General features: G+C 40.3%; 1 protein-coding gene across 9 annotated transcripts in view; it reads left to right on the plus strand.

Annotated features, from left to right (window-relative positions):
* Positions 1–21,921, plus strand: part of COMT (catechol-O-methyltransferase) — a 32,263-nt gene that overhangs the window by 8,916 nt on the left and 1,426 nt on the right. For 5 of the 9 annotated variants that reach the window (XM_075168038.1, XM_075168036.1, XM_075168035.1 and 2 more), the window contains exons 2-5: positions 9,818–10,100; positions 11,866–12,059; positions 14,043–14,174; positions 16,732–18,027. In XM_075168038.1, the coding sequence (XP_075024139.1) occupies positions 9,818–10,100; positions 11,866–12,059; positions 14,043–14,174; positions 16,732–16,911 (789 nt within the window). In that variant the 3' untranslated portion in view covers positions 16,912–18,027. Of the gene's footprint in view, positions 1–3,740; positions 7,690–9,817; positions 10,101–11,865; positions 12,060–14,042; positions 14,175–16,731; positions 18,028–21,921 lie in introns of those variants that run through there. The other 4 variants (XM_075168033.1, XM_075168031.1, XM_075168030.1 and 1 more) reach the window with 3 other exon arrangements.

Raw genomic sequence — 21,921 nt, forward strand, 5'->3', positions numbered from 1 at the left:
TCTTTACCTTCTGTCCTTTAAAAACAAACTTATGTTTACCAATACTCTCAACCACGTGTCATACTGGTGATCTCCATAAACAACCTTTACTTCATCTCTGCACTTAAGCTTACTTTTTTCTGTTTTCTCAGCCACGGACTCCTCTAACAAAGCCCTCAGGTTCAGAATCTCATGCATTTGCACAGCACTGCAGTATTTAAATGCAAAAGAAAAATTCCTGATTTACAGCTTTAGTTTGCATCAGTGGAAAAAGAGTTTAACCACATTAACACTGCACATAATTTACTTGTCACTCAAGTTTAGCAATATCTCTTAACAGCCTGCAATTGGTATCAGGTTTATCTCTGCCAGTCCCACACTGTTGTCTTTCAGCATTCCTTCAGGATCACTGGAAATAGAACTGACTGGGAATTTTCTGAAAAAACATAATTTTGGCAGCAGTTGTTGAAACCAGATCTTAATGTGTGAGGCCATCCATACCAGTTTTGCTAAAACTCTCTCAGGAGAGATTTCTCAGAAAGCAATTTCTAGCTAGAGACTCTCTATGCCCACTCCAACTACTTTTCTGGGGAGGGCATTCACTTAGGATTTAAGACCAAGGTCTCATGCCCTGCTTGGCCTCAGTTAGGCTGCCTCTTCCCATGCAGTGCTTTGGTTACCTGCTGTGCTGTGGTGATCCCACCTTGCCTGGCCTGTTAGAGCTGTTCATTTCCATAGAAATAAGCCATCATTTCAGCAGCGATTTCCCTCCTACTCTTTCAGATCCCTCAGTGGGTGTCCTCACTACCAAGTTTCAGTCGTGCACTTGCCCGGCCTGAAGAGCAGCTTGTGGAGAGCAGAAAGCTGTGCTGGGAGAGAGACAGATTTACACTAGATTAGCTGGTAGCCTTGGAAGCAGGGCAGGAGCACACAGCAGGGATTTGGGACACTGAGGATTCAGCCCTTGATCTTTGTGTTACAAAGAGAGAATGTGAAATAGGTCTGTCACAGGTGATTATGCTGAGGACAACTAGCCATTTTGGTCTTTCCTCTTCCAGCCCTCTTTTACCTCCATTTGGGGCAAAATCATTCAATAGGAGCTTGTTTTGCCACCCTGGGGAACATGAAAATCTCAGCTGAGAAAACTTTACAGACCAGCTCCTAGTGTGCTGACAAGGCGGAACACTTTCTACTTTTAGCAGTCCACTGTCTCCCAGGTGGGATTTGTACAATTCAGCTGAGCTACACCGACCACTGGCCTCAAACACTAGTACAAATAGTACTAACGCATCTGGAGTTCTGGAATGGGAATAAGGACTATGAGAAACAAATGCTTCCTAGGGGTACCTGAAAGAATCTTATTCCTGAAAAGCTGTCTTTGCTCAAGGCCTGGTAAAGTGCATTTCTTATCCTTGAAGAATTCTCTCAGCCCAAACTCTGGCTTTAATCATGCAGTGTCTTCACTAGGCCGATCTGGATCGGAACGCTAATGGAGATGAGGCCTGTCTGTGTGGCCAGTTTATTCTAAACCCCGTTCATCTTTATGGGGCACATAGCCATTATATAAACCTTTTCCTTTGGGTGATAGCATCGAATACCACTTAGACAATGGCTACTGTGAAGGGAGTTTTAAGTAGGTACAATTATCCTAATTGAAATCTATATGGGGAGAATGGATTTGTTTAAATCAGGGTGTTTACCCTTATGAAGCTTAGTTGATGGGGCTCCCTAGTATGCAAAGGCACTTTTCTGTTCTTTTCCTTTCGTTCAGTAAGAATAAACCTGTATTTGTTTCCTTTCAACCTGAGAAGAGGGAAAAAGAAAAGACAAAAGGCCGGGGCGGGGGGGGGGGGGGGGAGTCATCAGAATTTTGCATGTATAGAAGTCTGAATTTTTGTAGTCATGGTAGTGAAGCTAAAGTGTAGCAATTTGAAAAAAACTAGGAAGAGGGAAATTTAGATTTCATGCAAGAAATACTTAGTGAAAAATTATATAAAGTCTGTTCAGCTTGTTTTCATTATGTCAGTGGAAAATCTGAATGTCAAACTCCCAGATTAAGATTCCATTGAAATACAAGCTATTCACATTTGGCAATATGCTGATTATTCTTCACAGTGTTGCACTCATTTGAAAACACATAAACAATAACAAGAGAATAGGCGGTAAAAAGTTTTTTTTTTAATCTTTAAAAGTACTAAAATATGAAGCTGTTGAATTGTGTTGCCTACAGCAACAGGATACGATATGTTTGGCAGAAGTTAGTTTAGACTTTCTGACCAAAATACTCTGCCTTTCTTGCTCTGATCAAGAAAAGCAAAATGCCACAAAACAGAGATTGCCTCATTCAAGACAGCATAGGACAAATAGTCAGGAACTCCAGTCCCAGTCATGGCACAGCACAGATCTCCTCTGGCCTAATGCAGAGCAACAGACATTGTTAAAATATGTGTAGAAATGTGCTGACTCTTCTGCGTTGTTGTCACAATGCTTCTTAAACAGCTAATATATCCTTACTAATATGCAAATCCTCTGCATATGTTAGTGCAGGAGATACTTAAAGGCATAATTTCAGCAGAAGCTTTTGAAGAGTTTGAACTTAAACCTTTTTAACCCTTTTCTAAAAATAGGGGGTACACTTACTTCCTTCACACAGGTACGTGTACAGGAGGGTTTAATCTGTTAATTTGTATGGCCTCTGTAAAAAACCTCTAGAAAATTGTTTGCATTATAACATTCTTCTCTCTGCAAACTTAGCAGCGGTGTCTCTGCAATGAGTTAGGCCCCGTTGTCTCCAGGCACTCTACTGTAGACCATTTCTATTATCCTCAATACCATCAGGCCGATGGAGAGATTCTTTTGTGAAAAAAGGTTGAATGGTATAAATTTATGAAGCACTCCCCATTCACCAGGTTATGTGAGCTAATAAAGTCTAAATTAGATTCTAAACCCTTTAGGATCAGAATGCTAAAGTACTGTCTGGATGCTTGGAGACTTGTAATAAACTCTTAAACAACCAACCAGTACTTGGCAGTTAGATTAAATGCATGAAAAATTATAGCACAATTGGATGTAACATCATCTTTCCTCAAAGGCCTGATTTGTCAGCAGGCTGAAATCACTTAAGGAAAGTGTTTGAAGCACTGTTTGTCTCCACATTTTCCTGGTTGTTCAGAAACTCAAGAATAATAGTGTCACATAGGCGTTTGCTGTCTTGGTATCCCAAAATGGATCTCTTTAGTTAATGCAGATAAAATCACTTGCCTTTCCTCAGGTGTTACCCATATATCCATAGCAGCGACTTTTCTGACAAAGATTAATTCAGCTTTACAATACCTTGAAAGTTACAGAAGTAGTAGTAACTTTAACTTATTCTTGTGGCAACAAAGATGTACGTAAGACAGCTCACTCCAGATCAGAAAAATATTGCCAAAATGAGACTCAAACCCAAGTCCCCTGACTCAGGATCACAAAGTTTACTCTCATTCCAGTCCTGGAGAATAGCATTCTAATGTACATGGTGTCTTTGTAGAAGAGATTTTTTGTGATTATGTTTAGGACTTCATTTTCAATACAAGGAAAGCAATATCTGTTTATTCAAGCTAAAATTGTAATGAGATGTTCTGTAATTAGGCTTATACGGATTCACCTTTTTTAGAAAAATGTTCTATCCAACAGTTGTCAACCTCCCGAGTATTTTAATACCTGTCAGCTCTTATTTTTGCATCTGTAGGAAATGAGGTCTTGTTAATTACTAAGCTTCAGAACAGTTAAATAATCAAATTTGATACTTTTTTAACCCACTGAGTGTGAAGCTCACTAAGGCATATGTCCTTATTAAAACTCAGAGCATTTAAAGGTGCTTTCTTTCAACGTGTTTATTTTTCTTCTCAGTAAATATCAGTTTTTAGCAGAGGGAGATTGTTTTCTACTCTGAGAGAGAAACAGCAGCAATCAGGATTTTAGATCAAATCTCCGTACACCTTCCTTTGACAGTGTTATGAAAACTTCATACAGTTTTTATGAAATACGGAGAAAAAAATCTCAATTTGAATTCATCTGGTTACTCGGAGTCACCTTAAAAATTGATGTTACCAATTGTTCTAATCCTTATTTTTTCACTTCAGGGAATTCTAAGACCAATTATTTTTTAACAGTTCTTGGAAAAATTTACCAGAAGGACTGATAAATAGCGTTACTGAAAGATCATTATTGTAACCTTTGGTGAAATGGCTGGGGTCATCTGTATAAGAATAAAGAACAGGATGTGTTGTTTTGTGCTCCATCACATGGACATTTTTATGTTTTTAGAAAAATTGGAGATCATGTAATAGTAAGGGGGTAGTGAATCCCCTAACTTAACAACTACTGCCATAATAATAGATCCCTAAGTCTGAGCCAGTCTCTTGAGGCTTCTGTTACAACCATTGGAATGACTTAGGTATTTTATCTTCAAGGGCAGGTAAGTTGGGGCAGCAGATTCCCACAATTTGTGTTTGCTTCTCTCTTTAAAAGTGTCTTTTTAAATCTCTCTAAGCTGAATCAGAGGTACTCCCATTTGAATGCTGATTGTTTGATTATGGTTTGCATCAGGGGAAAACTGCTGAACTGCATTAGCAAGTTATGATTTGGTCTTATGAAACCTGCCAAAATGAGTAAGATTAGACACTTAAGAAAATAACCCAGTGGTTTAGGAAGGCTCATCAGTAGTTTGACAGGTTTGGGCATGAAATTTTAATATGTTTTCTTTTAAACTCTGTCTTCTCAAAAACAGATTTAGTGATGTGTTACTCATTCCTTTCCATAATGTTATCCCTCCAGTTTTCTGTTTATTCCCTTGCTCAATTTTTCATTTTGCCTACTATTTTCCACTTCAAATTTTAGCTTTCAAAGAGAAGGCTTACTTTATCATGGTGTTTCTAACGCACAGAAAGGTTGCAGTGCTAACCTGTGTATTTGGAACCTCTGTACAAGCATTAAATAATAAGAGCGACTGCCTTGTAATGAGTGGTTATGGGAGACTTGACTATGTGCAAGTTCAGTTTTATTACATATTTAATGAATCTCATGAATCCACATTAAAGCTAAAATTACAGTTGCATTTTCTAAAGTTGTCATAACATGACTGTCTCTTAGGTAGCAGTAGTTTTAAATTGGCTGAATTACGCACTTAATTTTCATATCAAATATTTTCCACCTAAGAATATGAAAGCAATTACCTATTTTGGTACACATTTTTTTTCCCCTCTGGGTGCATGACCATGCATCTTGCTCTTGGCAGGCTGCTTGTACAGTCTACTGCTATCCCTAAATTTATTTTCACATCTAAGAAGACAGAAATTAAAAGGGAGACAAACTTTGAAAAAGAAACTGTGTTTAAAAAAAAGGAAAAGAAAAGAAACAAGATATGTCTGACTTGCTCCTTTTAAAAGTTACCTTCTCTGGAAAGTGTTTTTTCAGGATAATTGCCTCCTAAAGGAGCTCTGCTATGAACAACCCATACTGCCAGTTTATGAAGGTGCTGTGGTGTTATACAGCAATAATAATAATTAAAAAAAAAAAACCAATAGTTGAAAAACATTCCTTGATACAGCAAAAACAAGTGAACTTGTCTAGGAATGGAAAAAAGCAGCATGTACTATATACGTTGTTGCTACCTGTAAGCAACCTCTGTGGAGGCAGGTGGGCTTTGCTCTTACGTATGGTAGCATTTATGTGGGACTCAGAAATGCAAAGATCTAACTGAGGCACTGTAAGAAATGGATCCCTCTGAGCACTTGATCACAGGAATGGCCAAGCTGAATGGCTTCCTTGCTTAAGTTTTAGATCTAAGACCATCCCCAAATCACACACATTTGAGTTTAAATTTATAGGGTTTTTTGCCTTCTTGACAAACATGTTACACAAAATGTGTAAACAAACCAGTGCTAACAGCCACTCACCAGTCTAGATCCAAAGAGACACGAAGAGAAATGCAGGTCAGTGTTTTGCCTTCAGAGGGGATTCTTGGGTAAACGTGAAGCGGTAAGATTTCATAGCTGAAGATCGAAGATTTGTTTCCCAGGTGGTCCAGCAGAACCATCAGTTGTTGCCCTTCCAGACAAGCTGAAGGGCTGTCAGCCTGCTCATGCTTTTGCATAAGGAATGGCTAGAAAAGATAGAAGGCTATGGCTACCTGCGGGGTTCAGAAGCATACCCCACTTTACACCTTTTTGTCAAGTTAGTTGCAAGTATCAGGATGTCACACTGCAGTACCTGCTGTGGGTGGCAGCAGCCTAAATGCAATCTATGCCTTTGACAAGATAGGGCATGTATATCTCAAACAAGGAGTCTTTCTCTGCACAAAGTGCACTTTTTTAAAACAAGAAAATCTTTAAAAGGACACTGCTGTCCAAGTAAGGATGAGGGTGAAGTATTTGTTTGTTCGAGATCAGCTGAAGTTACTAAAAATCAGCAGGTCTAATCCGAGTTGAGTACTTTGCTCTGCTCTGGCTAACAGAGACATGTTAAGAAACAGCATTTCACAGGCTGCAGACAATGAAGAAGCTGTCCTCCTTTAACACATGGACTTTTGAGCATGTAATGTCTTGTAATTTTGATGTATAAAGCCTGTAGCAGCGTGAGAAAATAAGACAATGGAAATCTGGTTTGCTGACTTACCCTTCCATGCCTGGGAAGCAATGTGAAAACGGAGGGGCTGGATTTTACTGTCAAGCAGGTCCTTTTTGTTACGGTATAAAAAGAAGTCTTCACAGTCTGTTCCCTGTCCGAAAAAAGAAGTCTCAGCATTCCTGCAGGACAGGGAGTAGGGCTGAGTTAGCCTACAAACGCTCTCTCTCCCTATTTTGAGAAATCTCTCCAAATGGCCTCATATCTATAGTAAGCAATAAAGGAGGAAAGCTGTTCCTGAAAAAATACACCCCCTAGTTTATCCTGCAGCTATCATCCATTCTTGCTGTCCGACAAATCTTTGAAGGGCAGCCCCAAACATGCTGGCAGAATCTCGTAGTGCCAAAGCAATAGCCTGTAGGCAAGTTGTACTCAGAGGTTACCAAAGTATCCATTTTAACCAGAGGATTACGTCTGGCAGTAGTCTGAGATAATTCTGAATGCCAACAGTCTTCAGTTCTAGAGGGACCTGAATACGGTTGGACTGCCACCAGGTGAGTCACTGGTATGCAGGGCTCACGCGGTTTCCCTTGTCCAGAGGCAGGAAGGTTAGATACCTGCTGGCATCAGTAAATGGTTTCTGGGCTCCATCCATTCATTGCAGTTCAGAATAATTATTTCTCAACTATGTCAGTAATCCAAATCCATCAACAATGACCATACAATCAACTAAGCCATGAAAGCCAAGTGAAGCTAGAGACATATTTTTCTGTTAAACCAATGACATTTTCATAGCTCAATCCAAGTTCTTAGTGGACAAATAATGTGGAACATCTTCATGTAGAACAACTAGAAAGAGCAGAAGTCCCATCTGGAAGGTGCAGGACAATTGGGACTGATCAGTAGAACTACTAGTGCATAGAAGGGAAGAAGAAAAATTGACATCCAGGCCTTCATGATCCTGTGGAGGTAAAGAAGCAGGTTCTTATTAACTAGGAAACAAAATTCAGAAAGCTCAAGAAGCAAGCTTCTCATGTGCTAATGATGCTGGCAAGTCCTGAAAGGAAATGTCTCAGGTCAGACTTTGCAAGAAAAGCACTAAAGGTAAGTATTATCATTGGTGACTACTTAAGAGAAATAGACTTTTAACTGCTCCAAACAAATCATACTTATTGTGCAACTAAGATAAGTGGATGGGTGAACAAACATCGGCTGTACTGTAGGTTGAGCATATCTCCATGGAAACTCAGTCATCTTCTGAACTCAAATTGTGTTCTGCATGATGATTCAAAATTCAAAGCAGTAGGATAGATTTTTCCCATATGTAATGTGTATGTGCCAAGTCCCACTACAGAATGGAGGTCTGATCACCCATAAAATTTAGGATTTCCCTGGGACGATTTTGGGGGAAACAAACAAAAAAGGGAAGCAAGAACCGGTAGGAAGGGATCTGGGGGAATATTTGGCTAATCATATAGCCCCTTTACCTCTGGTCTTGGACAACTTAGGCAAAATTTTTGAGGATGTTGTAGCTCCTGTTGGAGCAATGGTTTTGCTGAACTCGAGGTAGGTGGAATATTAATACAAGTGCAAGTGGAATATATTCACCATTTTTAGCAAGCTGGAAGAGAAAGAGGCTTAATAGAAAGAATCAGAGACTAGAACAAGTTGAGTGTCATGTTTTTTAAAAATAACAGTTTAAAAAACAGTGCAACCCAAGCCAGCCTGCTGAGGTTAAGAAATTAGTTCTGAATCCTTTAGGCCTGTGTTCAAATGCCTAATTAGACTTGAAGAACAAATGAACTTGGCATTCATTCATCCCAATACTAACTGGCATACATTCCGACCTGTGCTCTCCTCCCAGTGTGCAGCTGCCAGCCCCCACTTGTGAGAAGCAGAGGTAGAAAAGTGGAGGTGTTATAAGCTACATCATCAGAATGATGCGTGTTTTGGGTTGTATGAGAGGAACTTCACATGCAGAGAATCCTCAGGCAAATCACAACCCTTAGCTTGGCACCCTCTCAAAGGCTAAATCAATTCCTTAATTTTAAGAACCCTTTCTTTATCAGATCTTTTGTGCCGTGACTCCTGCATGGAAGTAAATGCACTTTCCTGTATACTGGCTTGTCTGAAATCCATCAGAGTAAATGGCTTTGATGGGATTTATTGCTCGAGCTGTACAGGGTGACATGCATCTCATCTGCTAAGCTTTATGTTCAGATGCCCTAAACTCTAAAACAGAAATACACACCACCCATGCTGCACACACATAGGCACCTGCAGCTATGACGCTGAATTTCAGGGGAAGAACAGGCACAATCCCATCAGATAATTTGAGTTGGCCCATCAGAGAAGTACAATGTGCCCTTTTGTTACATCTCTTCAATTTCATGAGCCTGAGCTCCTCTCTGATTCAAGGATTCAGTTTTATGTTTTTATAACCAGTGAGAAAACATCCCTACTTTATAAAAGGAAATGTATCTCTTGTTCTCAAAAGTATCAGATTGATGGCTCATGTCAAAGGTTTTATAAGCAGGAAAAAGGCTACCATCTTCTGTAAACCATTCCACCTGGGTACCTCTGCTGCAGGCTCTGAAAGGAAGCAGGTAGGTCGAGTCCTACTGAAACATCAAGCTCAGCTTCTCTGCAGAGCATGCAAGAAGGGCAGGTGCTAGCAAAGAGGTCTGCGTGCAAGGTAGTAACTTAGGACCTGCAGACTGATTTGAAACAGAATGTTACCTACCAGTGCCCAGTTTCTGCTGATACTGTGCTCAAAATCAAAGGGTGAGACCTTCCATATTTTCTTACCAAGGCCAGCTTAGAAATTTCTGCGTGCTCAAAAATTAGGAGAGTGGGATCACATGCAGGCTGTAATTAAAGATTTTAATTCCTTTGAAAAATGGTTAGAACAGCTTTGATGCTGAGAGGCTCCTTGTGCAGTGGCATGCTTGGAGCCCGGACTGAGCAGCTGTGTGGGGGAAGGGACCAGAGCATTAAATAAAGCTACTTGTTGACTGCCTGTAAAATTGGCCTCTAAAGGGAGTGCCACAGAGCACCATCCATTACCAAGTGACAGAGAGTCATTTCAGCTACTCTGGACAATACTATAATTAAACTCTGTGTGTTCCTGTTCAATATGGTTCGTTGTGGGTTATTCAGCTTAATATTTACAAAAAGGATAGCTCGCTCCCGTGCCACCTTAACCCTGGGCTGTTTTTCTCTTTCCTTCCAGATGCTGGAGAGCTCTTCACTCCTTTTGTTCATTGTCTTCGTCCTGCTTTTCATTTTACTGCTCTTTGTGGTGCTCATCAGGAAAAACGGCACTGCTGCCCTTATCTGGAATGAAATAATCCGGGAGAAAATAACCAATTTCATCATGAACCAGAGCAAAGAACAGAGGATTTTAAATTTCGTGCTGCAGAATGCAGTCCGAGGAGACCCCTGTAGTGTGCTGGACACCATAGATAAGTACTGCTCCCAGAAAGAGTGGGCCATGAATGTGGGCGATGAGAAAGGTAATTGCAGCAGGGATCAGCACTTGAAAAGTCCTTCAAGACTAGTACAGGACATCTTATTGTATTCGCATGGTAACTTCCATCTGCTGCAAAAATAAAAAAATCCACAACAGCCTTGTGGTCAGCAGAGTAGTTCTGTAAACAGTAATGCATGCTTGTGCAGATGTCTTTGAGAAGGGGTATCCAGTGAGTAACCCAGGAAGTCATAGGACCAAATCTGCGTTTGTGTGTTGTGTACGATGCAAGCGTGTAAGCAGAGGGTGACAATTGATGGGAAAAATGTAGGGTTGCATTATACCTCAGTTCCTATACAGGGTGGCCTTAAGGCATAATTCATTAAGTACTTTCAGATTCTTAACCGAAAGATAGTAAATTGAAAACAGAGGTATTTTGAACTATATGAATTTTGTATATGCAAGCATAAGTTAAAAGTTACTGTTGAGGGGAGAAATCCTACCCATGTAATACACAAAAGCAGCTATCAGAAATTGTTGCTACTTAGCAAGTAAATCATCTTGTTCTTGCCTCCTAAAGGAAAATATGTGGACAAAACATTTTTTTTTTAGCTGCAGGAAAGTGACAGTCTTTTCAAAAAACTGTAATGGCAAAATGTTAACATGTTCCCTTATGAATTAGACACAAAAGTACCTCTTGCTGGGAAATTGCAGGGGAAATTTGCTTAGTCTGGGATTAATATAGATAATGAAATACAAATGTAAGCATTGCAATAAAAATGCTTCTCTGTCATGGGTACATTTTTGAAACTAGCTCCTCTGCATGCCATTCTTAGGGCAACAGAACAGTAGGTGGTGGCTGAGTAGGAATTCTTAAAGCTCTAAACTTTGATCATTTGGGATTATATTTTTAAAAATTTCACTCTAGTTTTGCTCTGACAAGATGACCGTTCCTCAGATAAAAGCCATCAAAGTTAATGCATCTTTAATTTAGAGAGTGACCACGTGATCTCAAGATGCAAGCATCTTCATCACACTATTCATAAACAAATGACACCCAGGAAAATATCACGTAATGAAATGTATATGTGCATTGAAAAATTCCAAGGCTCAGAGTAAAATTCCTTCAAATACTTTTTGAGATGAGTTATCTAGTTTCTAGCCATACAAGAGGAGACAGTTTTCTCACAAATAAATCCTTTTCTTCGGAAGGACTGAGTACAGTACACTCTCACTTCTTTTTGGGAATATTTTTTTGTTGTTAACAATTGACTAACGTTTTCCATCCCACAAATTCATCTAGTGAATAAAAAAATTTTGGAATTTTATAACTAGACTTTTCTTTTTCCCTTTAAAAACAAGTATTTAGCATGAGAAATCTTATATCAGACTACTGCATGTAACATTTGCAACGAATCTGAGCACTCAAAATTCAGGAGATATATTCACAAATATGGCCAGTTTCCGCAATAAGTTCTTGGAAAAAAACACTGCATTTTCCCCTTGTAACGCTATAAATATTTTAGTTAATTCAGGCATTTCCTTACTCAGAAATGTTTATATTGTGAAACTAAGTAAGATTTTTTTTAGTTGAAAGTTTGCATTTTGAAACTTAGAATGTCCATGATCAACTTGATTGCAGATAAGCCAATTTGCAAAGGAAATACTATATAATTTGACACCAACCCTTAATTTTTGAATGTCTTGAGCAACTGAGTACAGACTTTGTAAGTTTCTTGTCACTAACTTGCTCTTCTGTATGTGGACCAGTTTGATTTTGTCAAAAGTTAACCTATTTCCATTTTATTCAGGTTTAATTCTAGACAAGACAGTGGAAGAGGTCAATCCATCAGTTGCACTGGAGCTGGGAACATACTGCGGCTACTCGGCAGTTAGAATTGCTCGGCTACTGAAGGCAGGAGCTCACCTTCTCTCTGTGGAGTTCAACCCAGAATTTGCTGCTATAGCTAAACAGATGATTGAGTTTGCTGGAGTACAAGATAAGGTAAATATCATTTTTCTCTGGTTGGTATGAGGAAGCAATACATGGAGAGTGGGACTTTATCCATAGAAACAACAATAATAGGTTTAAATTTGTTTTTTACTTGTCAAGAAAATACGACACCCTAAGGGGGAACATGCAGAGTTTAACCATCAGGCCTGATAGCAGGGAAAAGCTACCAGTATCCATGCAGAGGACCCTGGTCGTCTGCTTTTTGTATATACTGCGCAAGTGAGCTAAATTTGTTAGCATCAGTCAGGGGTCCAAGTACAATGCAGACCCAGCTGAGAGTCAGCGTAGAGTTTGAGGCTTGTCAATATGTGTGTCTGTGTATGACCAAAACAATCAGGGCTGTTCTCCAAAGTTCTTTGCTATGTGAGTCAGGATGAAAATTCGAAGGGGCAAGACCAGAAACAATCATATACATCCGTATCTCCTTAACATTTTGAAAGCATTTAGATTTCATCTTCCAGTTTGGCCTCTTCACTATTCACTGGTTAGTACAGCAGACAGGCCATTTGCTGAGAGCTGTTTTCAAAACCCATAGTGACTGCAAGAATAATACAGGCCCGGAGGGAGGCTCCAGAGTCAGTTTTTTCACTTACTACAGTCACAGGACAGCACACACAGTCCTTTTCATAAAATTAGTAACGACTATTGCAAAACTGGTTAGATTTACTGCCATTATTGAACTGCAAGACTGCCCCACAGATTCCTCCTCCTGATAATCAAGAAGCCTTTCTATGATTTCCATCTGACATTTATTCATAGACATTTTGTATTCTTTTTTTTCTTGCACCCACAGTCCTTATTAATTTAACTAGCTCCATGCCTAGTTACAGTCCCTGACTTCTCACAGCAGTACAGCTGAGGATTTCACTATGTTACCTCCCAAAAGCTAGACTAGAATATTGGTTTTCTCTATATAAACTAAAAGGTTCAAATTAGTGTCAAGACTGAGTGCAACAGAAAGCTGAACCATAGTCTAATTTGTTACAAAAGCTCACAAGAAGCAGTTGCATTATGTGCAATGGACTTCAGAGAGGTACTTACCCAAATCTAGTTGGTCACAAAAGATATATACCTAAATTTTGTGCAATCTGAGGCGTCTTGACTCTCTGTACAGTTGGTTGAGATGTAGGTATTTCCAGTCTATAATCCATCTCAGCCCAAGGCAGACATCTACAGCAGGTCAGGGGATTCATGCCTGAGAAGTGCCTGTCTATTCAACTAGACAACTCACTTCAAAGTAGATGATAAAACTAGAGGAAATAAATCCCACCATGAGATCTTCTAATGCGTTTCTTAACTTCTTGAAGAGAACCTGAAGTACTAGTGACATCTGAAATTGCATTTTCCCCATCTGATTTAATTTCCTGATCAGCTATGAGTCATAAACCAGACAGATTTCCTTACCACTTTTTTCCTCCACTCACGGTATATGGTGCTTGCTTAACAAACCAATGTGCAGCAGCTTCTTTCAGTTTAACAGTACTTATGCCAATAAACCTGTGAGGAAGATGTAATAGCCTCCGTCTTGCCTCCTCCCTCTACTGGCCATATCGATTTTACATACGTAGCCTCCAGCTTTATTCTAAACTAACCTGTTCTCTGTATTTTTTGCTTCCCTTGGACTAAAAGATTCAACTAAGATGTAACTAAAAAAATAATTAAAAGTACTGTTTTCAACAGGAGATTCCCATGTTTCCAGTAAAGAATCACATTATCCAACAGAAACAACAGGTCACTTTTTCTGCTATTATTAAAAAAAAAACCCAAACCACCCAAACCCGTATTTTGGAACATAACTGAGTTGATTTGTCAAAAAGAAAAAAGTACACTTGATCTAACTCTATGAAATAATTCAACTGAGGCAATATTGAGCTATAAACTGGATTGCTGATGTCTGGCCACAATTTAAAATGAGCTAGAGGCATGTGCTTTTTCTTAATGGTTCACAATTCATCCGATGGATTTGCATTTCAGGTAAAACTCCTAGAAGGCCCTTCAGAGGAAATTATCCCCCAGCTGAAGAAAAAATATGAAGTGGATACTCTGGATTTTGTCTTCCTGGATCACTGGAAAGACAGATACACACCAGACACCATCCTGCTTCAGGTCAGTTTGCACAATTCCAGTCTTACAAGTAAAGTAGCAAATGCCTTGATGTCTGTGAGGCCTATATTCTTTATGAAGGACCTCATCCTCTGTAAAATGAAGAATGGCAGCCAAAATAGCAACCTTACAAGAAAAGAGGATTTGGGGGACAGGATCCAAAACTTTTATCAGGGATAACTGTTGACACTACATAGCTCAAGACTTGGCAAATACTGTTGAACCATTTTGTTTCCTGAACAAACGGGTCTGCAGTAGAAATCCCAGGAGGGATCCCTGGAGGAGTGCATGGTCTGGGTCTTACGCTCCCTAGAAGGAGTGTCTGCATGGTCACTAACCGGAACACTTGACCCAAAAACATCCTGATCCTGGGAGCAGGTGAGACTTAGGACCTGCATATCCCAACTCCACCTCTCTAATTTCCTCAGTACCCCTTTTTTTGCCTGGGTCTGCGGTGCCAGCAGAGCCTTTTGATGAAATACTATTTTGGTAGCACAGCTGGGTATCATCTTTCTGGGAGTCTTTATGCCACCTAATTAACTGGCTGCAAAGCAACCTTTGGAGCGCAGACTGCCCCTGTCAGACACTTGCTAGGGAAGTGCTGTCCGACTCCATCTCCAGCCCCGAATGTGGAAAAACTATGCTCGTTTCTTCCTGACCCGCCTTACCCATTACTGTTAGCATTACAAAACAAGTTGGCTGTTACAGCAGTAGGCAATGATAGGTGAGGTAACTACTAGAGGACTTCTGGATACGAAAGTATTTCCAAGTGTTAAATAACAGATTCACAACATCTCTATCTATCAACACAGCACATACAGATACTCTCCTAGCTTTGGAGCCGCAGGCTGATAAAATTTTCTACAACTGCCTAACTATTTGTATGGAAGTATCATTTTTCAATTATTTTCTTCACAAATAAATCCACTTTTTTTGAGGCTGCCTCTTACATTGAAAACCTGCCAACTACTTCCTGACCCCTGCTTAAGGACTACAACATTATTTTCTCATCCAGGCTCTCCTGTTTTTTAATTTCAGCCCTGTCCTCCAGATAGCCGTTTGAAAAGGAAATTTGTTTGGGGTTATGAACAGCCGGTATTGAATTTACACAGCAGTAGCTGAAGAAAACGTTCCCTCCCTACAGTTATTTTGTACCCAGAGAATGTTTTCTTTTAAACTGGCTGTGTAAGGATGACTGAGCTCTTTCCACTGCAAAGAGCTAGCGCATCCTTATCAGAGCTTAACCTTCACAACACAGACAAAACAGGTAGTTCATTCGTAGTGGTCAATTTGATGCTACTGTCACACCAAGCTGCTTTGCTTAAAAAAAAAAAAAGTATGAAATTAAGAGAAGAAAGATGTTACAAACCTTCTAAAATGCAATTTTGGCATGTAATATGAATATGCAAATTGCAATATGAATAGTGAATATGAAATATGAATAGAAAATACTCAGATGAAATATATATTTGAAAGTGGCCCAGACAGCATTCCTTTTCATGTACTTCTAGAAAAGCCTGACACAAAGAGCATCTGAAATCCTGATGACCAGTGGAAAATACAGCATGTTGTCACTTTGTAGGCTTCTATAAGCTGCGCAACAGACCAGACAGTATTTGCCATGTCTCTAAAATTGCTTCTACTGTGCTGACTGGTGTTCAGTCACCAGAGGCAAGAGCAGTAAGCTGAACAGCCTCCGCAGCACACTCATCCACAGGACTTCTCCAATATGCTGGGAGTGACAAAAACCACCCCATGTTTTGGCTACAGCTGCTGCCTGTAAACACAGGATAACAACCAGCCTGATTAACTACAGACTCTTTTAAAACAGCTGGTAAGCTCAGATAAGCAACTTCTACTAGACAAAAATACCAGTAGAAATTAGGTTTGTAGGTTTACTGAGGATAAACATTGCACTTGAAGTGAATATTGCAAGTTAATTATGCCTTGTGGAAATTTGTCAGTGATCTTCATTGTGCACAAACACTGTTTCATGCCCAGCTCCTGAACAAAGTGGCAGAAAATTGTACAAGATGAAAGGAAAACAAGCACAGAAAAATCTCTTTTATTCATTTAGTGGTTTTGGAGTTTGACTGAGACTGGCCAAAGCAGACTGGTACATGCCAGTCTCTCAGGTGACCTTAAGAGCTACTGCATTTTAATGCAGTATTAAAAACATTAGGCATGAGAGCCAAAACAAAACCATTTTACTGATCATGTAGACATAGTTGGAAACAATCTGAGCAGTAAACCGAGCGGCAAACTGCATGCCTCCACTGCACCTGATTTGCTGTTTCAGAACCTGAATGACCCAACATGTTATCAGCATCTCTAATGTTCTACCGATTGTGTTAACAGAAAAAATCAGCATATTAAACATGACCACAAAGGACCAGAGAGATACTCAGCTTCTCGCACGTCTTTTCTTCCCTTCAAACCCGTAGTACAATGGGTTTTTGGATGCAGGCCCTTGAGTATGACATGGTTAACACGAAAGCACATTATATTCAAGCCAATGTCTGCTTAACAGCCACCATGAAGCAATTTCTCTTCTTTCCAGGAATGCAACTTGCTGAGGAAGGGCTCAGTTCTTCTGGCTGACAATATCATCGTCCCAGGAGCTCCAGAATTCCTTAACTATATCCGCAACAACCCCCGTTTCCAATGCACTAACTACCCATCTCATCTGGAATATATGAAAGTGGAGGATGCTATGGAAAAGGCTGTGTTTTTGGGATAAAGGGAACCATTAATACTCAACCTTTGTTTCAAATGACGTAAATGCAGCTGCACAGGTTAACTTGTCTATGCTTTAAATTTTGGGTTTTTTTTTGTATTTTAGAGCCTGTAATTAAAGCAAGCGCTAGTGGAGATCATTTTAGACCAGGTGGAAACCAAGATCGGGAGTAAGTAGGGTAACTGCTCAAAGGTCTGTTCCGTTGTTTCACATAATCCAGCCATCCCGAAGTGATGCACATTGCCTTGACCAACACAGTCTCTTATTTTGAGCTCAAACCCGAGCCACCACAGTTTAGGCTTGGGGAGAGTGGAGAAAGTCAGTGCAACTTCTGAAGACTTTTGTCCCCAAGCTAAACTGATTAATCGTTATCAAGAGTGGGAAAAAAGCATGCATGTTGCAGGAAAAGACCATTTCAGGAGCCCCGATTTTGCTAAATTACTAGCATGCCACTTAATGCAGCGAAGGCTCCTATCATGATATCAGATACATTTTTGCATAGTTACTGCAAAAGTTAATCATGTCTATGCTAGAGAAAAGGGCATGCACTCAAAGAAGACGGACCCAAGCAGTGATGAGAAAATGAAACAGAATTTTGCAGAAGACAAACAAATAAAATTATTAATCTGCCCATGCAGAGGTAGGGAAAACTGAAGTAGTAAATAGATTAAAATAAACACAGTAACAGATAGGTAACAAAAGGAGCAGGCTTTTTCCAAAAGAACACCAAAACTGCGTAATATCAGAGACCTTGAGAAAATGCTGTTTATCCCCTCATATTTACTTATCCCCTTATTATATTGTAGATACATAGCATGTGCTTTTTAGGGGCAGGGCAAGCTGCTTACTCTGAAGTGCTGTGTAAGTTTAAGATGCTGTCTGAAAATAAAGACCAGAGAGAATGGGTTTTACCAGGTGAGTCCTGCACACCCTGGTTAACCTCAGTGTTGTTAACACTACGTGAATAGCGAGGGTCGTCACTGAGAAGATACAAAGCCAAATTTGAAGTCTCTAACTCACCTGAACAATGCAAAAATCCACTGGCATTTCCTGGCATGTCCTGCTGTGATTATATAATGAGGCAATGGTCGCATTTATAAATAAAAACCTAAAAAACAATAGCAGGCACGTGACTTCCTTTGTTTCCCATGAATTCTGCACTGCACTTGGGATTTCCAGTCTTCGAACAGCCACAGAAAGATCCAACAGCTGAAAATCAGAGTGAAAATCAGGGATCTCATCTTTCCCATTATGGATTCTTTCAGACCTGTTACCAGCTTCTTCCTTTTACAGCCCACCTCTCTGAAGTGGTATCTACCCTGGCCTGTGTGCCACAGAAAATCCACCTCCAGGACACCAATAATGAGCACAGCAGAGAACTGCCCCACAGTATAAAAGAAAACTAGAACAGGCTGAGGTGACAGAGTCAGTTTAGAAATGGACCAAGCAAACCATGGTGACCCAGCCAGCTTGTAATGTGTGCATGTCGCAGGGATATGAGAAGGCAACGTTATCAGTTTCTTTAACAATTTGAACTGTCACACTGAGAAAGACGCAAGATTTACCATACTGGATTAAGATTGTGCAGAAGCAGCCCCTTGTGACTCTGTTGTGCTGTCCTGTGTAGTAGCAGACCCCGAATTCTAACACCTCCATCTCACACTGTGAATAAGCCAATGATTTATTCTGTAAGCTTGCTTAGCAGCCCGTCCTCTTGGTATTCAGGCTCAACTCAAAGTCACTGGGCCAGAGCCCCTCAGGTGATTCCGAGCAACTTTTGCAAAATTTGCAGAAGAAAATAATCTTCGAGCCCATTTACTGGCATACAGAAGTTTCTAGAGCACATCTGGATACATACAGTTGACGCGAAATTTCTTCTGTACGCCTAGGGTCATGACTCCAAAGAATCCTCTTTTGTTGCTGGCCTTGAACACCTCTGCACCTAAACAGACGCTCCTGCCATAGCAGGCACTTAATGCATAGTGATAAACAAACCAAAGTCTCAGATACATTCCTACTGCTAGTTAATGGCCAAAATTACCGTCTGAGAGACACTCAAGAAAATTAGGCAAGGAGGGAACCTGTAGAGTTAGCATGGGTATTTCAAAAGATGCATTAGTGAATAATGCATGTGTAATATATGTGCAAATATGACAGCCACCTTTTAATATAAAAAAGGTATTTTAATTCATTAGAAAGGATCTCCCACATGGCAAATTGTAAAAACAAACACAGTGTATGTATCATCAGATTATTTACAGAATTCCATACGCAAGAAAATTTTTTCCACTTGACCACACTTCTGAAATGCTCTTAATTATTGGTGGCAAGGGATGAAAAGGAAAAAGCCTGACTCAGTTTGCATGACTGATAATTGGAAAAAAGGCTTTTGGTCAGTTGAGCAAATATGATCTGGAGTCACTGACGCATAAATGTGAAATCTCCCAGGGAGAAGAGTTACTTTTAAAAATAAAGTTATGCTTTGAATTCTGGGAGAAGCAAGAGGTAGACAATGGATCTTCTAATTCAAATATATTCTAAAAACCTCCTCAGTGTTACTGCAACACCAGCCTATTGCAATTAGAAGACATAACCTATTCTCGCACAAAACAGGTATGGAACTGTGCATCTGGAAACGTGTTTAAAGACTGCCCACGGAGAGTGTACCACTGATAGAAAGCTCCCAACGGAAAGAACTCCCCTAAAACAACACACAGCTCTCAGCAAATTCTCACAACTCACGTCACAAACGGTTCATCCCACCAAATACTGTTAATTGAGATCTGTTCTCCAAATGACTGCTACTCTCCAGGTTGTCTTGGTGATTCAGGCAACACGTGAAAGTGAGGTCTGGTTTCTGCCAGAGCCTCTCTGTTACCCCAAAGGGACATGATGTTGCCTTTCAAAATATTGAACTGATTCTTTAAATCAGTGTACAAGAGAGGAGGAGGATTTATGAGGAAGTCAAACCCAGCACTAGTCCCTTTAGCTTCCTAATTTAATACCAAATTGAGCATAACAGCACCCATGTAGCAATCCTTACAGCAGAAATTACTTCATCAGAGCAAACAGCAGTCATCGTACTAATGCTTCCTCCCACTGGTATGAGGAAGCGAAAAGCACCCCACTAAAGAATTTTGAGCAATGAGTCAAACATCAGATGCAGTGAAGAGAACACACAAAAATCCCTACACGAGCAGCAAGAGAGAGACCACTGAGATCCCAACTCTCCCACCAAACGTGACACCACCAGGGCAGTGATACATGCTTATTTGCTTGAGTAGTCAATCAATTAGGAATCCATTGTAAGGTATCTAGCTAGCTATGTTTGCTGTGCATGCACACTAAACGTGGTAAAAGAGTTTTAGTCTTTGTCTCTACAGCTCAGTTAATGGTCCCATTATAAAATAACCTCCCATTGTAAAAAATCCCCTCTGTCAGTTCGTACCAGAATGAGATTCTGCCGTTGCTGAGCTTCAGCTGCAGAGACCTTCACAGTGAGACACTGGGGAAGAGACCCGTGAGGACAGAATCCTCCCCCAAGACGCTGCTGAAACCTGAAACAGATGAGGGCTGTGACATTCCTTGCCCGTTGTTACCAGGTTAACCTTTCCCCTGCAGGACTCAGTCTTCCTTTTGCCCAACCTGTGATAAGCTGGAAATGAAATCGCTTTGACAGCTATAAAAGGTCAGTTGTAGAAACAACGTATTTGTTTTAGCTCAGTACCTTACCTACAGCATCTGCTATTCATTGCCGTATTAGTGCATCCACAAAGGAAAATCAGATTCCTCATTGCAGTGGAATGCCGACGATACCTAGCCCAGGAGCCCGCATCTTACCACGGCATTTGTGAAACTACATCCTCCAGCTGCAAGAACAGAATCTGGAGATGATTTTACAAAACTCCTGGGGATGCATTCAGGACATCTGAAGTAAGGAGGGGAGGCAAGCTGAAGACGACCTTCCAAGTGCCATACGCAAGCACGCGCAAGTAAACGGAACCTTACAGGGCTGTGAATGGTGCAATCAGGCATTCAGACATGGCGAACTGTTACTGGCAATGATCCATCAGCCTTTCACTCACAGAAAACCTGACCTCCGCTCTATCTGTGAGACGTTGCAGAACACTCATGTCAAGATTTACTGGGTTTTGTCATGCTTCATGAAGGCACGGCGGCAAGTATGGTGTGTTCAGGTGCATCAGTCCCTACCGATCTTATCAACACAGATGAACGTGCCAGGGAGAGGCAGTCCTCAAGAGAATTAAGATCTGTCGGTAACTGGCTGTTACTTGAAATACACGGCTGACTTTTCAGTATTGGGATTTTTCTCCCCCACACAGCAACAAATGTAAATTATGTGGCACATCACCAAAAAAACCATTTCTCATCTCAACCAAACCTGATATATCGCTATGATAAACTTAAAGATTTTCTGTTATTCTTACACACTTATATTTACGAGAATACTTGCACACATTTCAGAAAAGAGAAATCTTTGTAAAGTTATATGGATTTTATGACTAAATTGGGAAAGGTTAATAATTTCCCAAATGGAAAAGCCATCAGCAAGTTAGGCTCTTGGTCCCAAAAGTGCAGGCCTTTGAGCAGTGACGCAGATGTCTTTCCCACAGAAATATGCTTGTATATTAAAAAGGAAAAAAAAAAACTGATCTACAGTCCGGGGTCCTTACAGGACTTTGTGCTACACCACCAGCATACGGCAATGAATCACAAATTTTCAGCTATACTAGTTTAAAGGATATTCCAATTGCTCTCATTACCACTGACCTTTTACTAACACGCAGAGCGCTGACCTGAGCTAGGGTTGAGTAATCCCCTGCCACAGAAAACTGCTGTCGCAAAGCCAAAGAATATTTGAGATACCTGACGTAACAAAAAGATAACCAATGGCACATGTATTCTTTCCAGGCATGGTTTATTGAAAACACACCAAATTGTTATCCTACATACCTGGTTTCTAACAAGCATTCTACTTGTCTGCATTATGGA

This window comes from Calonectris borealis, chromosome 18 (genome assembly GCF_964195595.1).
Source record: "Calonectris borealis chromosome 18, bCalBor7.hap1.2, whole genome shotgun sequence".
In the NCBI taxonomy this organism is placed as follows: Eukaryota; Metazoa; Chordata; class Aves; order Procellariiformes; family Procellariidae; genus Calonectris; species Calonectris borealis.